The sequence below is a fragment of the Phaenicophaeus curvirostris genome, chromosome 16 (assembly GCF_032191515.1).
Source record: "Phaenicophaeus curvirostris isolate KB17595 chromosome 16, BPBGC_Pcur_1.0, whole genome shotgun sequence".
Lineage (NCBI taxonomy): Eukaryota > Metazoa > Chordata > Aves > Cuculiformes > Cuculidae > Phaenicophaeus > Phaenicophaeus curvirostris.
Genome location: NC_091407.1, coordinates 6,898,772 through 6,915,617, shown reverse-complemented (window position 1 = coordinate 6,915,617; position 16,846 = coordinate 6,898,772). Strand labels below are relative to the sequence as shown.

The 16,846-nt window shown below is 52.1% G+C and overlaps 1 protein-coding gene across 3 annotated transcripts in view; it reads left to right on the top strand.

The window, feature by feature from the left end:
• The window catches only part of LOC138727795 (ATP-sensitive inward rectifier potassium channel 12), a 33,776-nt gene extending 26,853 nt beyond the window's left edge, over nt 1–6,923 (top strand). For all 3 annotated transcript variants that reach the window (XM_069870580.1, XM_069870582.1, XM_069870581.1), the window contains exon 2: nt 1,010–6,923. In XM_069870580.1, coding sequence (XP_069726681.1) covers nt 1,168–2,457 — 1,290 coding nt within the window. In that variant the 5' untranslated portion in view covers nt 1,010–1,167 and the 3' untranslated portion in view covers nt 2,458–6,923. The remainder of the gene's footprint in view (nt 1–1,009) is intronic.
• The last annotated feature ends 9,923 nt before the right edge of the window (nt 6,924–16,846 follow it).

Below are 16,846 nucleotides of genomic sequence, written 5' to 3'. Positions count from 1 at the left end.
GCCACCTCTTTAGGATGTTTCGCATGGCTTTTTCACAAAAAAAATGCCATTGGGCTGAGGGGAGGTGGCAGCCTGGCAGGGTTCTGCTGGGTTCTCCCACCATGGGCTCGCCTGCACAGGGCAGCTTGCTCAGCTTGGGCTGCCTCTCCCTGTCCCTGCCACATCTCTTCCAGGCAAAGTTGAGCATAGGTCCCTGACCCTGCAGCTGAGCCCTCCAGAAGGGATCAAAACAACTCCCTTTTCCCCAGCGGCAGTTTTCCCTTCATAAGTCTTGGCCAGCAAAACCCATCTGTGACCGCAGATAGCACCAAATCCATCTGTGACCATAGATAGCACCGTGTCCCAATGGATGCGTTGGGAAAGTTGCTCCTAAGGACATCTGCCCTGAGCAAGTGCCTTCCTGGGGCCTTCTCCAACTGGCTGCACGTTGGCCATGCCCTCTCCCATCCCTGGGCTGGGGGACAAAGGTTAAATCCACATCTCCCTGTGGTTTCTCTCGACCCCAGAAGAGCTGGTGCTTGGGAGGTCGGGTGAGCGCTGCTGAAATGTGCTGGGCAGTGGTCCATCTGGCACAGGCAATGTGAACCGACGGAGCCGCTTTCGGGCATACCTTTATTAATATCTCCGTGCTAAGGAGAGCAGCTTGGCCTCTCTGCTTTCCTCTTCAGCAGCCTGACCCTGCTCCAACAGCAGAGCTCATGAGAAAAGTGAAGGGGAGAGGCTCCAGTGCTACCCAAGGTTTTTCATCCACCGGTGTCTTTGAGGGTCCCACAAATGCCACAGCTCCCCAAAAGCATTTCCTCACTAGCTTTGTAGTATGAGAGAACAAACTCTAAGACCTTCTTCCTTCCTCATGTGTGGTTTTTAGGAACAGCCTAGCCCTAGGAGGAATTTGGAAGGGTCGTCATTCAACATGCAGCCACCCACCCCATCAGACCCATGGCCAAACATTCCCTGGGGCTCCTTTTCTGTGAGAGGTAATGCACGTGTCTTTGTTTTCTCATTGCAGAGCCTCTCACAGGATCCACGTGGTGACGTGGCAATCAAGACGTGGAAGCTTGGGACTTCTCTTCCACCGCAACAGAATTTGGGGGGTGGGCAGGGGTGGGCCAGGGGGACACTGGGAGTCAGAAGACCCTTCGCCTTCACTGTGGGCTTGGCTCAGGGATGACTGCAGGCAGAGTCAACCCTTACAGCATCGTGTCCTCTGAGGAAGACGGGCTGAGGTTGACCACCATGCCAGGTATCAACGGCTTTGGCAATGGGAAAATCCACACCAGGAGGAAATGCAGGAACAGGTTTGTAAAGAAGAACGGTCAGTGCAATGTGGAGTTCACCAACATGGATGACAAGCCACAGAGATACATTGCAGACATGTTCACTACATGCGTTGACATCCGCTGGAGGTATATGCTCTTGCTCTTTTCCCTGGCATTTCTGGTGTCCTGGTTATTGTTTGGGCTGATTTTCTGGCTAATTGCACTCATTCACGGAGATCTAGAAAACCCAGGTGGAGATGATACCTTCAAGCCTTGCGTTCTGCAAGTCAATGGCTTTGTGGCTGCTTTTCTGTTCTCCATAGAGACCCAAACAACTATTGGTTACGGCTTCCGCTGCGTGACAGAGGAGTGCCCGCTTGCGGTCTTCATGGTGGTGGTTCAGTCCATCGTGGGGTGTATAATTGACTCTTTCATGATTGGTGCAATAATGGCAAAGATGGCCAGGCCCAAAAAACGGGCTCAGACGTTACTTTTCAGCCATAATGCAGTAGTGGCAATGAGAGATGGAAAACTCTGCCTGATGTGGAGAGTTGGGAACCTCCGGAAAAGCCACATAGTAGAAGCCCACGTAAGAGCTCAGCTAATTAAGCCCAGGATCACAGAAGAAGGGGAGTACATACCACTCGACCAAATAGACATTGATGTGGGGTTTGATAAAGGCTTGGACCGTATCTTCTTGGTGTCCCCCATCACAATTCTCCATGAGATCAACGAAGACAGCCCCTTGTTTGGGATCAGCCGCCAGGACTTGGAGACAGATGACTTTGAGATTGTGGTCATCCTGGAAGGCATGGTAGAAGCCACCGCTATGACAACGCAAGCTCGGAGCTCCTACCTGGCCAGTGAAATCCTCTGGGGCCACCGCTTTGAGCCTGTCTTGTTTGAGGAGAAAAACCAGTACAAAGTAGACTATTCCCACTTCCACAAAACCTACGAGGTCCCATCCACCCCCCGCTGCAGCGCCAAGGACTTGGTGGAGAACAAATTCTTGTTGCCCAGCACCAACTCCTTCTGCTATGAGAACGAGCTGGCCTTCATGAGCCGTGACGAGGAAGAAGAAGATGACGACAGCCGGGGTTTGGAGGACCTGAGCCCAGACAACAGGCACGAGTTCGATAGGCTTCAAGCCACAATAGCGTTGGATCAGCGGTCGTACAGGAGGGAGTCGGAAATATGACTCTTGGTCCTTCCACTGACTTTTCCGAGGGTATTTTTTTTCCTCCTCTAATCTCTTCCCCTACCACCCGCTCAAATTATGCAGAACAATGCAAGTGCCATAGGAATGCTTGAGAAATTAGTATCGTTCATAGTTTTCAGTTTCATCGCAATAACCACTGAGCGGTCTGCAGGAGGGGGCGGCGGGCAGGCCCACAGCGTCCCCCGCGCCCAGTGCCCACGGTGGGGCCGACGGCTCTGGGGGGACAGACGGACGGACGGATGGGTGGAGAGAGGAGGGTGTGTGGGGTGCGGGCAGGCGCTCGCCCCACACGGCCCCACGGGGCTTTGCTCTCCCTGCGGGGAAAACGCCAGCGTTTTCTTGGAGCCGAGCGCTGCGAGATCCAAAAAAAAGAGGAAATATCAGGAAACAAACCTTTCTCTCTTTCTTTTTTTTTTTTTTCCTTTTATTTTTTAACTGAGCAGCAACAACAAAAAAAAATCACTCCTTTCAGCAGGTGGTCTGATTCAGTTGCACAAGAACAACACTTGAAATAACATGCAACATTAATGTACTTCTTTTTAATTTGGGGAAAAAGTGAGGGGAGGGAGGTGAGAGGGTTTTTAATTTTTTCACCGTACCATTTGGGAGACTGTTTACCAAACTAATAATAATAACTATAATAATAATATTAAATCTGAAAGAAGTGATTCAGTATTTTGTAAAAATGAACAAGGGAATTAATAAGCCACCGGGGTCCTTTGAGGAGGTGATTTGCTGGGTAGATGCAAGAGCTAGAAGTCAAGACTGCATCTGATCTTGAGGTGGTTTTTATTTCCACTGGCTCGGCTTGGTAGGCGGAAAACAGATGTAAGTGGCTGGAGGTCCGTGGCAGAGAAAGTGAGTGGTGTAATTACTGGCAAAGTAGCTAATAAGCAAAAGGCAGCCTGTGATAGGAAGAATAATTGTAAATGTAGTAATTAGCCAATTTCTGCAAAAATTGATCTTCAGGGTGGAAATTGTGTGGGGCATCAGCTGCTGAAGTGCTGGATCTGTTCAACATCTCCGATGGGGAGTTCATATGGTTCACTGTAAATGGGACAAAATATTGAAAAGCACAAAAAGGAGAGTCTAAAGGTCTCAAATTTGGGAGTTTTGCCACTTTGCCAACAAATTTGGTATTTCCTCCCTTGAAAAATCATTTCAAACACGTAAATCAGTATGAAGGTCGTGTTGTTCTTCTAGCACAGAAGCTGTCTCCATGCCAGGTTGGGATTATGAATTCCCTCTTCACCGGAGAGTCCTGCTTCAGAGGCAGATGCTTTTCCCAAAACAACAGATGCCAGTCGAGAAAACCACCCCAGCTTGCGCTTCAACCCGTCCCCGCGTCCCAGCCTCAAGGTGGATTGTGCCTTAGAGATGTAAACTCATCCCATGTCCCAGCCCCCCTCCCTGGCCCCCCGCTCGCATCCCCAACCCCTGGGGCAACCTCCCCTTTGCTCTGCCTCCCCCGGCAGTGCCTGCACCCCACTGTCTGCTGTGGTTCGGGCTGGCCTTGGTGGCATATTGGTTTAGCTTGTGCTACAGCACAAGACAAACCACCCTGGGCATGGGGAGCCTTTGGTCCTGCCCTACTCTTTGTACACAGGGAAGGAGCCAGGAGTAGGCAGCTTGCGGGTCCCTTCATCCTGGCCGTGCTGCTTAGTGGTGCTCTGGGAGCCAAAAGCTGGTTCCCTGCTCCCAGGGGCTGTGGGAAACACTGAAGTACCCACAGGCGTGCCACATCTAACCCTGGATGAGGAGCCCTGGTAGCACCCGACCTTGGGAAGAAGGGGTCGAGAGCAGGGTCCCCGGCAGTGTTTTGGCTGTGACAGGCTCCCGGTGCTTTTCTACCCTCAGCCCATGTCAGGGAAGCCACATCCCAGCTTATAACTTGCCATGCAACGTCCGAACATCAGCAGCAGAGACCGGATTTCTCCTATATCCCCATCTCCTTCTTGCAAAGGAGAGCGGCTGCCTCTGTCCCCATTCCCACCGCCCTGTGCCCCCGAGCATCCCGTCTCCCTGGCCGGCCACGGGACGAGGAGCAGGACTTCATCCCCACAGAGCTTCTTCCCACCCTGTTCCCACCATCATCCATCACCACCAATCCATGCCGCCCACCCAAGGGCTGCTCTGCATTTGTCTTCCCCTAAAACCCACCCACTGGGAGAAAATATCCCTGGGGGCAGCGCTGGGAGGAGGGAGCCGGTCATTTTGGCACCGAGTGGCCCCAAACGGGCTGTCCCCAAAATTGGGGACACTTAGGGACGTGCCACTGAGCTCCAGCCAGGACGTTTGCGTTTCTAAGGCAGCGAACGCAGACGCCAACCCAACACTGGTACCTTTGCTCCCGGGGGGGGGAATGGTTTTACCACCCCCTTTTTGCCTCATAGCATCTAGGGGGTGGGAAGGATGGAGGTTGGGGGGGGCAGAGAGATTTTGTGTGCGCACTACTTATTTTTTTTAAAAAAAATTGCTTTTAAGTGGTTTTAGGTTCTTTTGAATAAATAATAATTATTAAAAAAAAAGGTGCACATCTTGCTGCTGTAGGATTCTCAGAGGGTTAATTTCTTTATAAGTATATATGTATCTCACAGTAAATATTTGTATAAAAATGAAAGAGAAATAGAGATGTCTTTAAGTAAATTATTGCTTTTAAAGAAACTTCTACGATTGTACAGTGTTACCTGGGAGAATAGAATATTATATACAGATGTATTTTTAAACTGCTGCGTGGGAGGATGTAAACCGGGCTGGGGAGTGCCCGTGGCTGGCACGGCAAGGGGGGTTCGGACCCTCCGTGGCCCCCGTTCATGCACCCCCTTCCCCAAACCCCGCTAGTGAGAGTCTAGCTCTGGCGAGCGGTCATATATATACTGTATAGTCCTCGTCCTGGCCATGGACCACACCCGTACATAGTGTATAAATATTATTTTTTCCTACCTGTGAGTGCTCTGAGCTAAAGGTCTTTTTTTTCCTACCATCAGGGGCAGATTAATCACATGAATTTTCAAAGAAAGGGAGGGGAGGGGGGAGAAAAATAGCCAAAAAGTGGGGTTTGTTTGGCTCTTGGGTTCCTCAGAGGGGCTGGAAATGCATAGGGATGCTTTTGGGGTTGGGGTTTTGGGGTTGGTCATGACAAGGATGGAGCAGGATCCTGGTGGGAAGAGGCTTGGGGCTGAGTGAGGGGACCCGGCCCCCCCAAAACAGCCGCCGACCATCTCCTCTGAGCCAAAGCTCCATCCACAGGGTTAACACTTGATCCTAGTCCGAGAAAGGGAAGAGTTGCTAATCCTCTTGGCTAGCCTCCCGCAGAGGTTGCCCTCAACTTGAGGCAGCAGCTGCTGCCCTGGCTGAGGACGGGGGACGCTGCTGCTCCCGCTTGGCTTCACCCCTCAAAACGCGCCAGTGAGAGCAGAAAGCGGCTGCATCCCTGCACCCCGAACCCACCAGCTGCAAAGAGCATCCTTGGCCCCTGCCAGACGCGAGGTGTCCCTGCTTGGCCGGGCAGTGGGTCCTTGGGGCCAGGAGCCGTCGGGATGAGCCTTAGCTTCTCATAACCAAGTTTAGTGCACTTAGTCTTTTAGGGCTGGGACAATCACTTAGCGCTTAACCTTTCACAATTCGGTGCCTGCTTGACCTTCAAACCTTTTGTAGGAGATGAATTCAGAGCCACCTTTTCTATCTTTAATAAGGCAGAACAAATACCTTTATTTTTACACCCTTTCCTCTTGCGCTGACAACCAAAAGAATCCCTTGTGTCCCCTTCCATTTCTTGCATGCCGAACCGAGCGTGTGGCAGCCGGGGCTGGGACTCCGGATGGATCCTGCTCCCCATCCCCCCAATTCAGGGATGCTGGCACGGCTGAGGGGGTGGCACAAGGCAGGATCTATCCATGTTATGAGCAAGAAGGGGATGTGGGGTGGTGCCACCCGTCACCTCGCCGAGCCCTGGTGCCCGCCAGCTGTGCCCATCTGTCCCAATGCCCCTTGCCAGGGGCAACATCTGTCCTCCGTCCCCCACAGACACACCCCGGTGCTCCCTCAGGCTTGGCCCCAGGTGGTTTGGGGACTGAGACATGGGCAGGTTGGCAACTGGGAGCACTGGTTTCCCAGGGATAAAATGCTGAGCCCGTCCACTGGGGCGATGGTGACGTGCAGCGATAGAGGAGCTGATGGATGCAATGAAAGTATCTGTAACCTTTCCCACCTCTGGTGTTTCTCTGTCTCATTGCACATATATTTGAGATATATGTGACAATGTATATATATATTTGTAAAATGTATTTCAGATGACAAAACTGGCCAATTTTATGTTATTTTAAATATATTATATATATTATATATAAGAGTCTCCAAAAGATATAAATAGACTAGAGAAAATAATATAAATATGTAATAAATGTATTTTGATCTATTTAAAATATCTCGCGTCGTGCTGTATATTTTAAAGGTTGTAGAGAAGTGTCTGCCTGTAGCAAACCTCAAATGTGGCTTCGAGGCTGTCAGTTGTCACATATAATACACCTGTGCAGCAAACTTTGAGTGAGACTAGGAGCCAGCAGGACAAATAGAGGTGTTTTTTAGGAGCCTTTTAGGAAATGTCCATCCTGCTGCTGCCAGGTAGGAGCAAGTAAAAAGAAATCTTAATATTCCATGATATCCTTACTGGAGATGATAATTTTTCCTCTCTGTGGGGAAGGGGCTGCAGGGATGCTCAGCAGGACCGGGAGGGCTGCAGGACCCCAGGGTACCATTTGCTTTGCTGCACTGCCCTGATGGGCTTGTGCCAGGGGACTGGATAGCAGCGACTCAGCCATGCAGGGAGCCCGGAGATGGGAAAATGTGTCTGGAGTCCAAGCAGAAAGAGCCCAGTCAACTGAGACTGACCCAACAAATCTTCCCAGAGCAACCTTGGTCGTCCTTGGGCTCCAAAAGGATCTATTTCCTACGAGCATCACCTCCTCCGGGGAACTCACGGGACACTGTGCCACAGCCAAGTGACAGTTTAAATGTCTTTAATGGTACGTCACGGCCGAATGAAAGCAGAGCAAGTCCGTGGGATGCTATTTATGGAGAGGTTAATGGGCTGGTGGACACGGAGGCCCAGGATTTACCATCCTGGATTTTCCTCCTGGCTTTTGCACCTGGCCGCTGAAGGGAACAGGGCTCGTGTACCAAGATAACCTGGAGAAATGATTCATCATCATTTCTCAGGCTGGTTGGGTCTCAGTCTGGGTCAGGCAGATACCTTCCTCTCACCAGTGATGGTCAATCAGGTCCCACCAGCTCCATCCCTTCCCCTATAAGGGAGTTTTTACCTCATTTAAAAAAAAAATCACTGCCAGCCACTCGTTCTAATCATCAAAGATAGGTCTGGGGCTAAGCACGATTTAAGAGCGCAGCCTGTTTAATTTATCAAAGGTGGAGACTGAGAGGTGGCTTGATTATACCATTTGTCACGGGCAGAATACACTGGTACAAAGAGGTAACTTAATCTACCAAGGAAAGGCATAATAACCACCTCTTCCTGGAAGCTGAAGCCAGACAAATCTATCTTGGAAATAAGGAGCGTTCTTTTAATAATGATTAGCTATTAGAACAAGCTACCAGTCCCTGTCTCCTAATGCCTTTAAATCTGGACCAGATGCTTTTCTGGAAGCTTTTCTCTTGCTGAGGAGAGGAAAGGGGGTTGTTGGGGAAGGTAACGGCCTGTTACAGGCAGGCAGGAGGTGAAATTGGAAAACCACCCTGCTCTTCTGCAAAATAAGGGCTGGGTTTCAGAAAAGAAAACGCCAGGGAAGGTGCGAGGGGTGTTTCTGCAGGCTGGGGACAAGCACCAGCCCATGCAGCAGCTTCCCAGAGCTCTTGTGCCTCCACTCTCAGGGCTCGCTTTGCCGTGCAGCAGGGACTCCTCAAGCAGCAGTTTGCACTCCAGAACCCATGGCTTCATTTGTGGAAGCTTTTAATGATTCAGGAGCCGGCAGCTCCCCAGGGGCGGTTTTCACTGCCTCCAGAATTCCTCCCTCGGTAGCTGCTTGTAGCAAAAATCCCTGGGGAGCTGAGCTGGTGCTGGGACTGCAGGAAATGTGCTACCAGGACATTTGGTCCTTGCTTTACTTCCACTCCAACCATCTTCATCTTCAGGGCTAAGAGCTACATTAAAGGGTGGTGGCAGGGATCAGCAGCTACCTCTGTGGGGAAGAACCTTGCTTACAGCTTGCAAGTACTATCAGGGTGTTTTTGGCAGGGATGCTGTCCAGTGGGCTGAGTTTGAGGCTGTCTCCTAGCTGGCAAACTACACTTTTAATATTTAAGATATCTTCAAATGCTAAAACCTTCTCTAAATTCAGCATTACTGTAGCCCTTGCTGACTGCCTTCCCGTCTCTTTTCCTTTGGCTTCAGGGTGCTAGGGCCTCTCTCTGTGCCCTGTAGAGGTTTCTGGCCTCCCCCAAAGCAGGGTGTGTTTCTTTTCAGCTTAGGAGGGTTTGGCTCAAACACACCAGCACCAAAATGTGGGTGCACCGACTCCTCCTGACCAGGCTGGGAGAGGCCAGAGTGGCTGTGAGTCTCTGTTAGCACCACATCTCAGAAGGGTGGAGGCAGAAACTTTGCCCCACTGGAGATGGATGCTTCCCGCCAGCTTGGCTGCATCCTCCCTCCTGGCTGCTTTGAGAAGCTCAGAGTCTACAAACCCATCCAAAATCTCCCACCTGAATTGCCCCAGTGCCATCCCAGGCAGCCGAGAGCAGCTCGGGTACCGCAGGGCGATACCCAGGGATGCTTGGATGTCTCTGGGGGTAACCATAGTAACGAAGCAGCATCTCTTCTCTTCTGACAGCAATTTGCTTTTTCAGCCTGCATTAAGGTGGACCCTCTCTGACTCTTTTCTCTCCTTCCACCTGCCCTGAATGGCAATGCCGGGAGCTCTCCCACCGAGAGGCTGGCTCTCCAACCCTTTTGTGCCACATCCCACAGCAGGTTTCATCCCGCTGTATAACGGGATAGAGCCAGAGACACGTCCCCCAGCATCCTGCGGGGAGACAGGGAAAGCAACGGCTGGAGTTTCTCCTTAACACAGATTTCTAAGTATGAGTGGGACAAAATTAGGGGTTTCCTTACACTTGTTGTTAAAAGGTCACTGTGAAGGTTAAAAACCTTAAATACTATTTTTTTTTAAGTTGTAAAAATCCTCGATTAGTAATAACATACCAGCTTATTAATATGGATTGCATTTTTCAGCGCTGAATCTAATTATCACCTGTTAAGTACTTTGTTCACCTTTCACATTTCTCCCTGCTTGGGGAAGGCAAACACATGAGTCAGCGTCCCTTTTTCTGTTGGTTTTAGGCAGTTTTGGTGACAAGCTGCCGTGAATCAGCACAACACTGCAAAGTTCAGGTCGCTCACCACAATGCTGCTCTCGGAGAAAAACGGTGATTGAAAGGAGGCAAAAGGAGACATCCCACCCCCCAATCCTGATCCCAGGTTTTGGACAAAAATACAACCAAACGAACAAATTTGGAATCCAAATGGGCATGGTGGTGCTCCTCTAAGGGAAGGGTTTCTGATGGGGTGTCAGGGTTGTGGATGGGTTCCCCTCCTCTTCCCCTGCAGCTGGCACATTTCTTTTGGCAAGACCTCATCAGTGTGTAATTAAGCCTTCACCTCTGCCAGGGCTGCCTGATGACCCCGAGCACCACGCCTGCCCCCCAGACTGGGGGATTCTCCCTGTCCCCTTGCAGGGTCCCTGCTTGCTGGGCTGCAGCACCCACGCAGGCGCTGGGGTGGGGATGCCGGGCTCTCAAGATGGGAGGTGACCCCAAAAGCCTGTTATCCGGGGGTTGGCATCCCCGCCTGGTGGGTTTGCTGTCCGTTTGGGTTGGTGGCTGACTCAGCCCCAGATGGTTGCTGCGAGCGCTTATGTAACAGTGTGTTTTGGTGGGGGCCGGGGATGCAGTGCGCGGCGAGGAGGTGGGCGCGGGGGCGAGGGAGGGAACAGAGCTAAAGATAAGCCTGGCAGCTCTGGCAGTGCTTCGCCAGGCCCCGCGGGAGCTGGAGGGGTAAAGATGCTGGGGATCGGGCATCGAGCTTGCAGCCGTCACGGCCGCAGAAGCCCTGCTCCCCATCCTGGCTCCCCGCTGTGGGGCTGGGGAGAAACAGCTCTGCATCCCACTGCCAGCAGCCGCGTTCTCCTCCCGGTACCCACAGCTCACCCTTTGCAGGGCCACTTCCCTGCGGCCTCTGTGCTGCTGCTTACAAACAGACCCCAAACCACCCCTGTTCCTTAAATCAGATTTTTTTTTCCCCTCGTTATTCATGACCTGGGCACAGCAGGGAAATGATTTTGTCTGGTTGGAGGACTGAACCAAACTGCACAGAGCCCTCCCCACAACCTTCACCCCCATCATTCACTCTCCCACTCCCACGTCCTCTGCTTCACCGGCAACCATCAACCACCACAGAGGCTCGTGAGCAGCTCAGAAAAGTTACATCTGTATCTGAAAGGGACATTTGGGGTGACCTGTAACCTCTGTAAGTCTTCCTTTTTTTTGCCCAGTTTGCAAATTCAATGCAAACACAAAGACGACCCTTGTTTTATGGGAGTTTTATTTTAATGCTCTGGAGATTTGCTAAATTAAAACAATTCTCATATGAAGGATGTGCTGGGTGTGATTTTTTTTTTCTCACATGGGGCAGCTGGTAATTAATAACTCAATAATTAGACGGGAGATTCTGTTTTGTTCCTGGGTGGGTGCTGCATCCCCAGAGGTTAACCATGAACCCCCAGGGATGGCTTTTATTTGGCTGGAGCTGCCCTCTGGAGGAGTCTTCCCCAAGCCAAATGGGACTGAACTTGGATTTCATTCCCAAATACTTTCTTTGCCTCGGATTAGGCCAAACGCACAGGGATGGGAACAACCCCACGAAGCCTCGGATGCTGCTGGCAAGCCCTGGAGGAAGGCAGTGCCCTGGGGGGCTCATAGGAGTGAGGGTCCCTGCTGCAGGAGGGATGGAGAAGGTGTCCGGCTGTGCAACAGCGTGCAAGGCATCGTCTGCTGAGCCTTCCATACGGCAGCACCATAATGCCACCGGGTGTGGGGGCGACAGCAGGAACAGGCGCTCGGTGTCGGCAGGAGGAGTGTTGCGGGCTGGTAACAGCGCTCAGATGGTAGCGGGAAGTCCGCAGCTCCTGATAATTAGAAGAAAGACTAAATAAATCCCTTTGAAAAAGACAATGTTGAAGGAAGAGAAGCTCAGGCCTGGGCTCCTGCCAGTGATGGATTTGCAGAGCGCTGCCGCCCACGCTGGATGGGAGCAGGGAAGGGTCTCGTCCCGACAAGGTCGAGGTGGCAGTGGTGACATCCAGCAGGTGGAGAGCTGGCAGTGGCCGTGGTGGTGGCAGAGGGGTTGAGTGGTTGCCAGCGCGGGTGGTGGGGGTCTGGGCGCCCCCTCCCACGCAGGTCTCTCCGTGTCCCCCCCGCCTGCCCTTGGGTGGGTCAGCATCTCGCAGCCCTCAGTGCAGAGACGATTGGATTTATGGGGAGCGGGAAGCCTGGGATTACACTGCCGGAGTCTGACCAGCCAAAAATTGTTAAAAATCAGAATATCCGTAGCTCAAATCCAGCTTAAAAGTCAAACCAATCATCCAAACCATCTGCCTCACCATTGAAGATAATACTACTTTTATTGTTTCCATAAGCTGCTAAGCAGCTTTTCAGCAAGAAAAACCCTTTCTGCTGGGACATTTGCTGTGGTGGGACGGCACCCTGGCCTGCCCTGTGGCTGTGAGGTCCTGCTGGGACGGGGAAGCAGAGCACGAGGCAGTAACGTGGAGAATGCAGAGCAGGGAGTGGTGCTGGGATTTATTGCGTTGCCTTGTGGCGCGGTGGGGAGAACTGCTCAGGGCCAGCTGCCACTGCCTCCTCTGGAAAACTGCTGCTGGAGGAGGCATCGCCGTTCCCAGGAGAGGAGCTGTGTGTGATCCTCCCCATGGTTCTAGGCTGATGGTTGGACTTGATAATCTTAGAGGTCTTTTCCAACCGTAACGATTCTATGATTTCCCCAGGGAAATCTGCCATGCTGAAGGCTTCAAGCCACTCTCCGGAGTCTGCTCTCCGATACCTGGAAGGTATCCATGCCCAGAAGAGAGATCAACCCATCCTGCCTCTTCCAGACCCTCCCTAAATTGTTTCATTGAAGTAGTTGCCATGCAGGTCACCCTCTCCCAAACCACCACCCCTCTCCCAAGACCTCAGTCTAGAAGCCTCTAAAGAGAGACAATCTGGAGTCTCTATATCCCATCTCTGGCTTCTCCAGGTGACAAAAGCATTATCTGTCACGCCCTTAACTGACATCTTTCCTGACCTATTGTTAACACACCCTTGACCCATGGATTTCAAACCTTTGCGAGTATGAAAAGGTCTAAGTCACATTATTTGCAGCAACCTGAGAGAGCAGGACACGTGTTTGGGTTGAAGATGTGTCTGGGGCAAAACTCCGCTGTTGTCTGTGAGTTCGTATTGATGCAGCAAGAACACAAGCACTTCTTAATGAAATCACCACCGAGTCACTTACTTTATACATTCGTGCTGGCATCTGGCAGCTGCTCCTGGCTCCATTCAGGGTGAGTTTGCTCGGAGAGATCATTATCCCATGGGAAGACATACCTGAACCAAAACTGAGTTGTCCTCACACAGCAATAAGAAAGGAAAAGAAGCTGTTAGATCAGCAATCAAGAAGCCAACAGGAAACTGCACTTGCAAAGATCAACCAGCTTTTTCTTTGTATTATTTTAAGCGCTGAGCAGCGAGCTGGCCCTTCTCTTCCGCTAGGAGAGGCAGTGTTGCCAGCTCCCATGAATCTGTTGTGGGATTTGCTACCTCTGCTGCAGAGCCCCAGCTCTCAGAGCTATGTGGTTAGCAGAGAGTAACCGTTGCCACCTGGAAAGCAACTTCGCAGCGAGCACAGAGCATTTCACTGCACCTCAGCACAACGCCTCGAGGGCTGGGGCGCCCCTGGCTGCCCCACGTCTCTGGCAAAGTTGGCTCTGATTTCATCCCCCCTTTTGAGGGCTCTCCGGGGTGTCTGGTGCCCGAGTGCCACTCAGCAGGGAGTGTGTTGGGCTCCAGGAGTGACCTTGCCCTTCTCCACCACCCAGCCCCTGCCTGGGGCTTGCCTTGGGGACCTGACTTGCAGCTGCTAAAGCCACATAATTGACTTTTAATTAGGGAAACCTGCAATTATTGGCACAGCAGCAGAGGGAGAGAAGCCCTGGCCTGTCAGTCTTGGCTGCTTTACTGCGTTTGGCTGTAAGGTCCCCAACACCTTCTCTAATGGGCCCAGAAAGACACATTGCCTTGACTGTGGTGGTGCAGCAACTGGGGTGCACGTCGGACCCGGGTACAAATCCTACCTGGATACATCTCGCGTGCAGTGCAGCGGCTCCTGTGGGTCAGGATGCAGCTTTTCATCCAGCAGAGCGGTCTGGTAATCTTCCCATGGGAAGATTGACGGATGACATCCCCAGTTTTACTTTTCTGTGCGTGTGTCCTTTCTCCACACAGAAATTTAAGGGTTACGCTGAGAGCACAGAACAAGGTATTTTGTGCCTGCATCCCTTCCACTGGGTGTTTCCACTCCTGTGGAAGAACGTGGGCCCTTTGATCTCAACATCAGAGATATCCAGACACGGTGATCCAGGGAAACTCGGCTGGGAGGCACCGGCTGGGTCAGACCCTTGGAGAAACGCTAGACTCCGCGACCGTTCCCAGAGGGGTCCGCAGATTCCTACATTCCACAAGTCATAAAGCATTCCCTGGAGGGCCACCATCAACAGAAATCATCTGTTGTACGCAGGACAGCAAACCACTGAAGCCACAGGGAGCAGCGGGCGAGGCTGGGATTGTCACCATGTCCCTGCTGCACACGAGAACTCAGTCATGAGTTCCCGACATGGGAACGGGTACCGCTGCCTCCTGCTCGGCAAGGACGGTGCCAGGCTGGCAGAGGGAGCTGCTCCCACTCTGTCCATCTTCATCCTCCTGCTTTAAGAGGTTTTTGCTGCTCTGAGCTGCAGAGAGCAGGTCCTGGACTGACAGTGCTGTGCCTGCGCTGCAGATTGCACTGGTGCCATTTCCGAGATGCTGGCAAGCATCCCCTCAAGAGGAAAGAAGCCCAGCCAAGCCTGAAATGACCTGCTGGGGCAGGGTAGGCTCCTTCCACTCTCGCATCATGCGCTGAGATTTATATTAAAGGGGATTCTTTGCAGGATGGCCTGACCTGCAGAGGATAATGTTCACAGCGTGCTGCTTGCAGACTGCAGCTGGAATACCCCCAGGATGAGAGTGAGACCCAGACCCTGCCCCAGAACACTTGGCTCCCTTTGGCATCAAACTGGACTTGGGCACCAAGTCACACTACAGAGCTCTGGGCCATTCATGTGCATTGAGTGATGCTGCACTTGCCTCTAGCACTGCCTGGACCCCCAGCTGTGGCTCTGCACCCTGGGCCATCTCCACACCTAAAAAATTAAAGGCTTGTTCTTCATGTTCCCACAGTGCTGCTCACTGAACAAATCCCCAGCCCTCCACGCATCCCATCTCCCCCGACCCCAGCATAGCTCTGCCTCTTCTCCAGCACAAAGCCTGTGAGCTTCCTCCAGCCGTGGCCACTCCTGTGCACTCCTCAGACTTTGATTAACTCCAGGCTCCTCTCTTTTCACAGCCTCCTGGGAAATAAAAACCTCCAGTGATGCACATTGTTTCCAGCTGATGGAGAAAGCAGGAGGTGAACCTGCTGGTTGTGGCCACACTTGCCTTCAAGAAGGAGGTCTGCTGAGGTTGGGGATGGAGTCAGGATGGTTTCTGGTGTGCGAGTTGTCCCTGTGTGGCCAAGGATGCTGGTACCTTCACATCACTTCTGGAGAACGAAGTCCAAGCTGTGTAGCTGGGGGGACATTTTCACTTAGAGCATCACAGATGTCACAGCCTGAGGCTGGCTCCTTGCTGTAGCCAGCTTTGCCGTGTCCAAAATGAGAGGATATTTGGGAAGGAGACCCCCAAAATCAGAAACTGTTTTCCAGGGCCTCATCCCAGTGCCAAAGCACGGTCAGTTTTGATTCCCCAGACTACTCCATAGACCTATAAGCCAGTTCAAGTGGGAGCATCAGTGGTCCCCGTGCAGTGAGAGAGCAGCCCCTCTCCCACGAGCCGGTCACCAGAACGGGCTCAGCCAAGAGAAATGAATCCAGTAACGAGAACGCTGCCACCTCGCCCGCCAAGCCCTGCTCCATCATCGCTGCCTGTTCATTATTCCCATGGACATGTGCACACATGGTAGCGGGACAGGCAATGCCAAGCGCTCCTTGGGCACCGTCACCTGATCTCCACATCCCGCTCCAAGCCCAGACAAAAATAAATCCGGGAGTGCTGCAGCGGAGCTGCTCTGGCGAGGCAGGCCTGGTCTGAGCCCACTGCTCCAGCGATGACGCTGCTTCCAGTGACTGACTGGGGAGAAATGCAGCTATTCCCCTCATGCCTCTCCAGCCTCCTGCTGCAGACGAGCCATGGCTCGGTGTCCACGAGCACATGGAGGCATTTGCTGCCCTGCAGCCCTCACCTGAGCAGAAAAGGATGGTTTTGTTTTCCCTGCATGTAAATTTTCTTGTTGATAGGAGGTTCCTTCCTTGTGGGCAAAGCTAAAGTTTCCACGGGGATTAATTTTTCCTTAGAAGTTTTTATTTGTTTAAGTAGAAGGGCAAAATCCGCCTCACTTTGTATCCTGAAACTAAAAGTCTGAAGCTCCAGCTCCTCCCATTCTGTCAGGGCACGTCACTCTTGCTGAACAGCATCCTTTTGCTACGTAAAATTGGCATCTCCTCTCGGCTTCCATGTCGTTTCCAAGCACGTAAAGAAATATGTTCAGAAGGCCACGCTGAGGCTTGCTAAACTCATTCCAGTCATGAGCTATGCTAGCGCTTGGTTGCAAGGGTCCAAAGCTGATGCAGCAGCTGTGGCTTTGGCAGGAGCAGAACTAGAGGTGTGTGGTGACTGAGAGGACACCACGGAGTCTCAGTGCAATGAGGGCTAGGGAGGAGCAGCAGTTTGGGGTCTTCTTCAGCACTCAGTCAGGGCACACTTGACACAAATCAGCCCTACAGGGGGAATTCACTATTTCCCTGGTATGTGCTGGGCTTCCACATTCCTCTGGAGAGCTGTAAGGTTGCCCTCACATCCACCATTTCTCCTGTGATGCAGAAACACTGCAGAGACTCTGCCCCAGAGGATCTTCGCCTGCAGCCGACCCAGCCGAGCACCTGGCCGAGCTCAGCATGAGCCCCGTGAAGGCTTTGCCACAGCAGCAGAA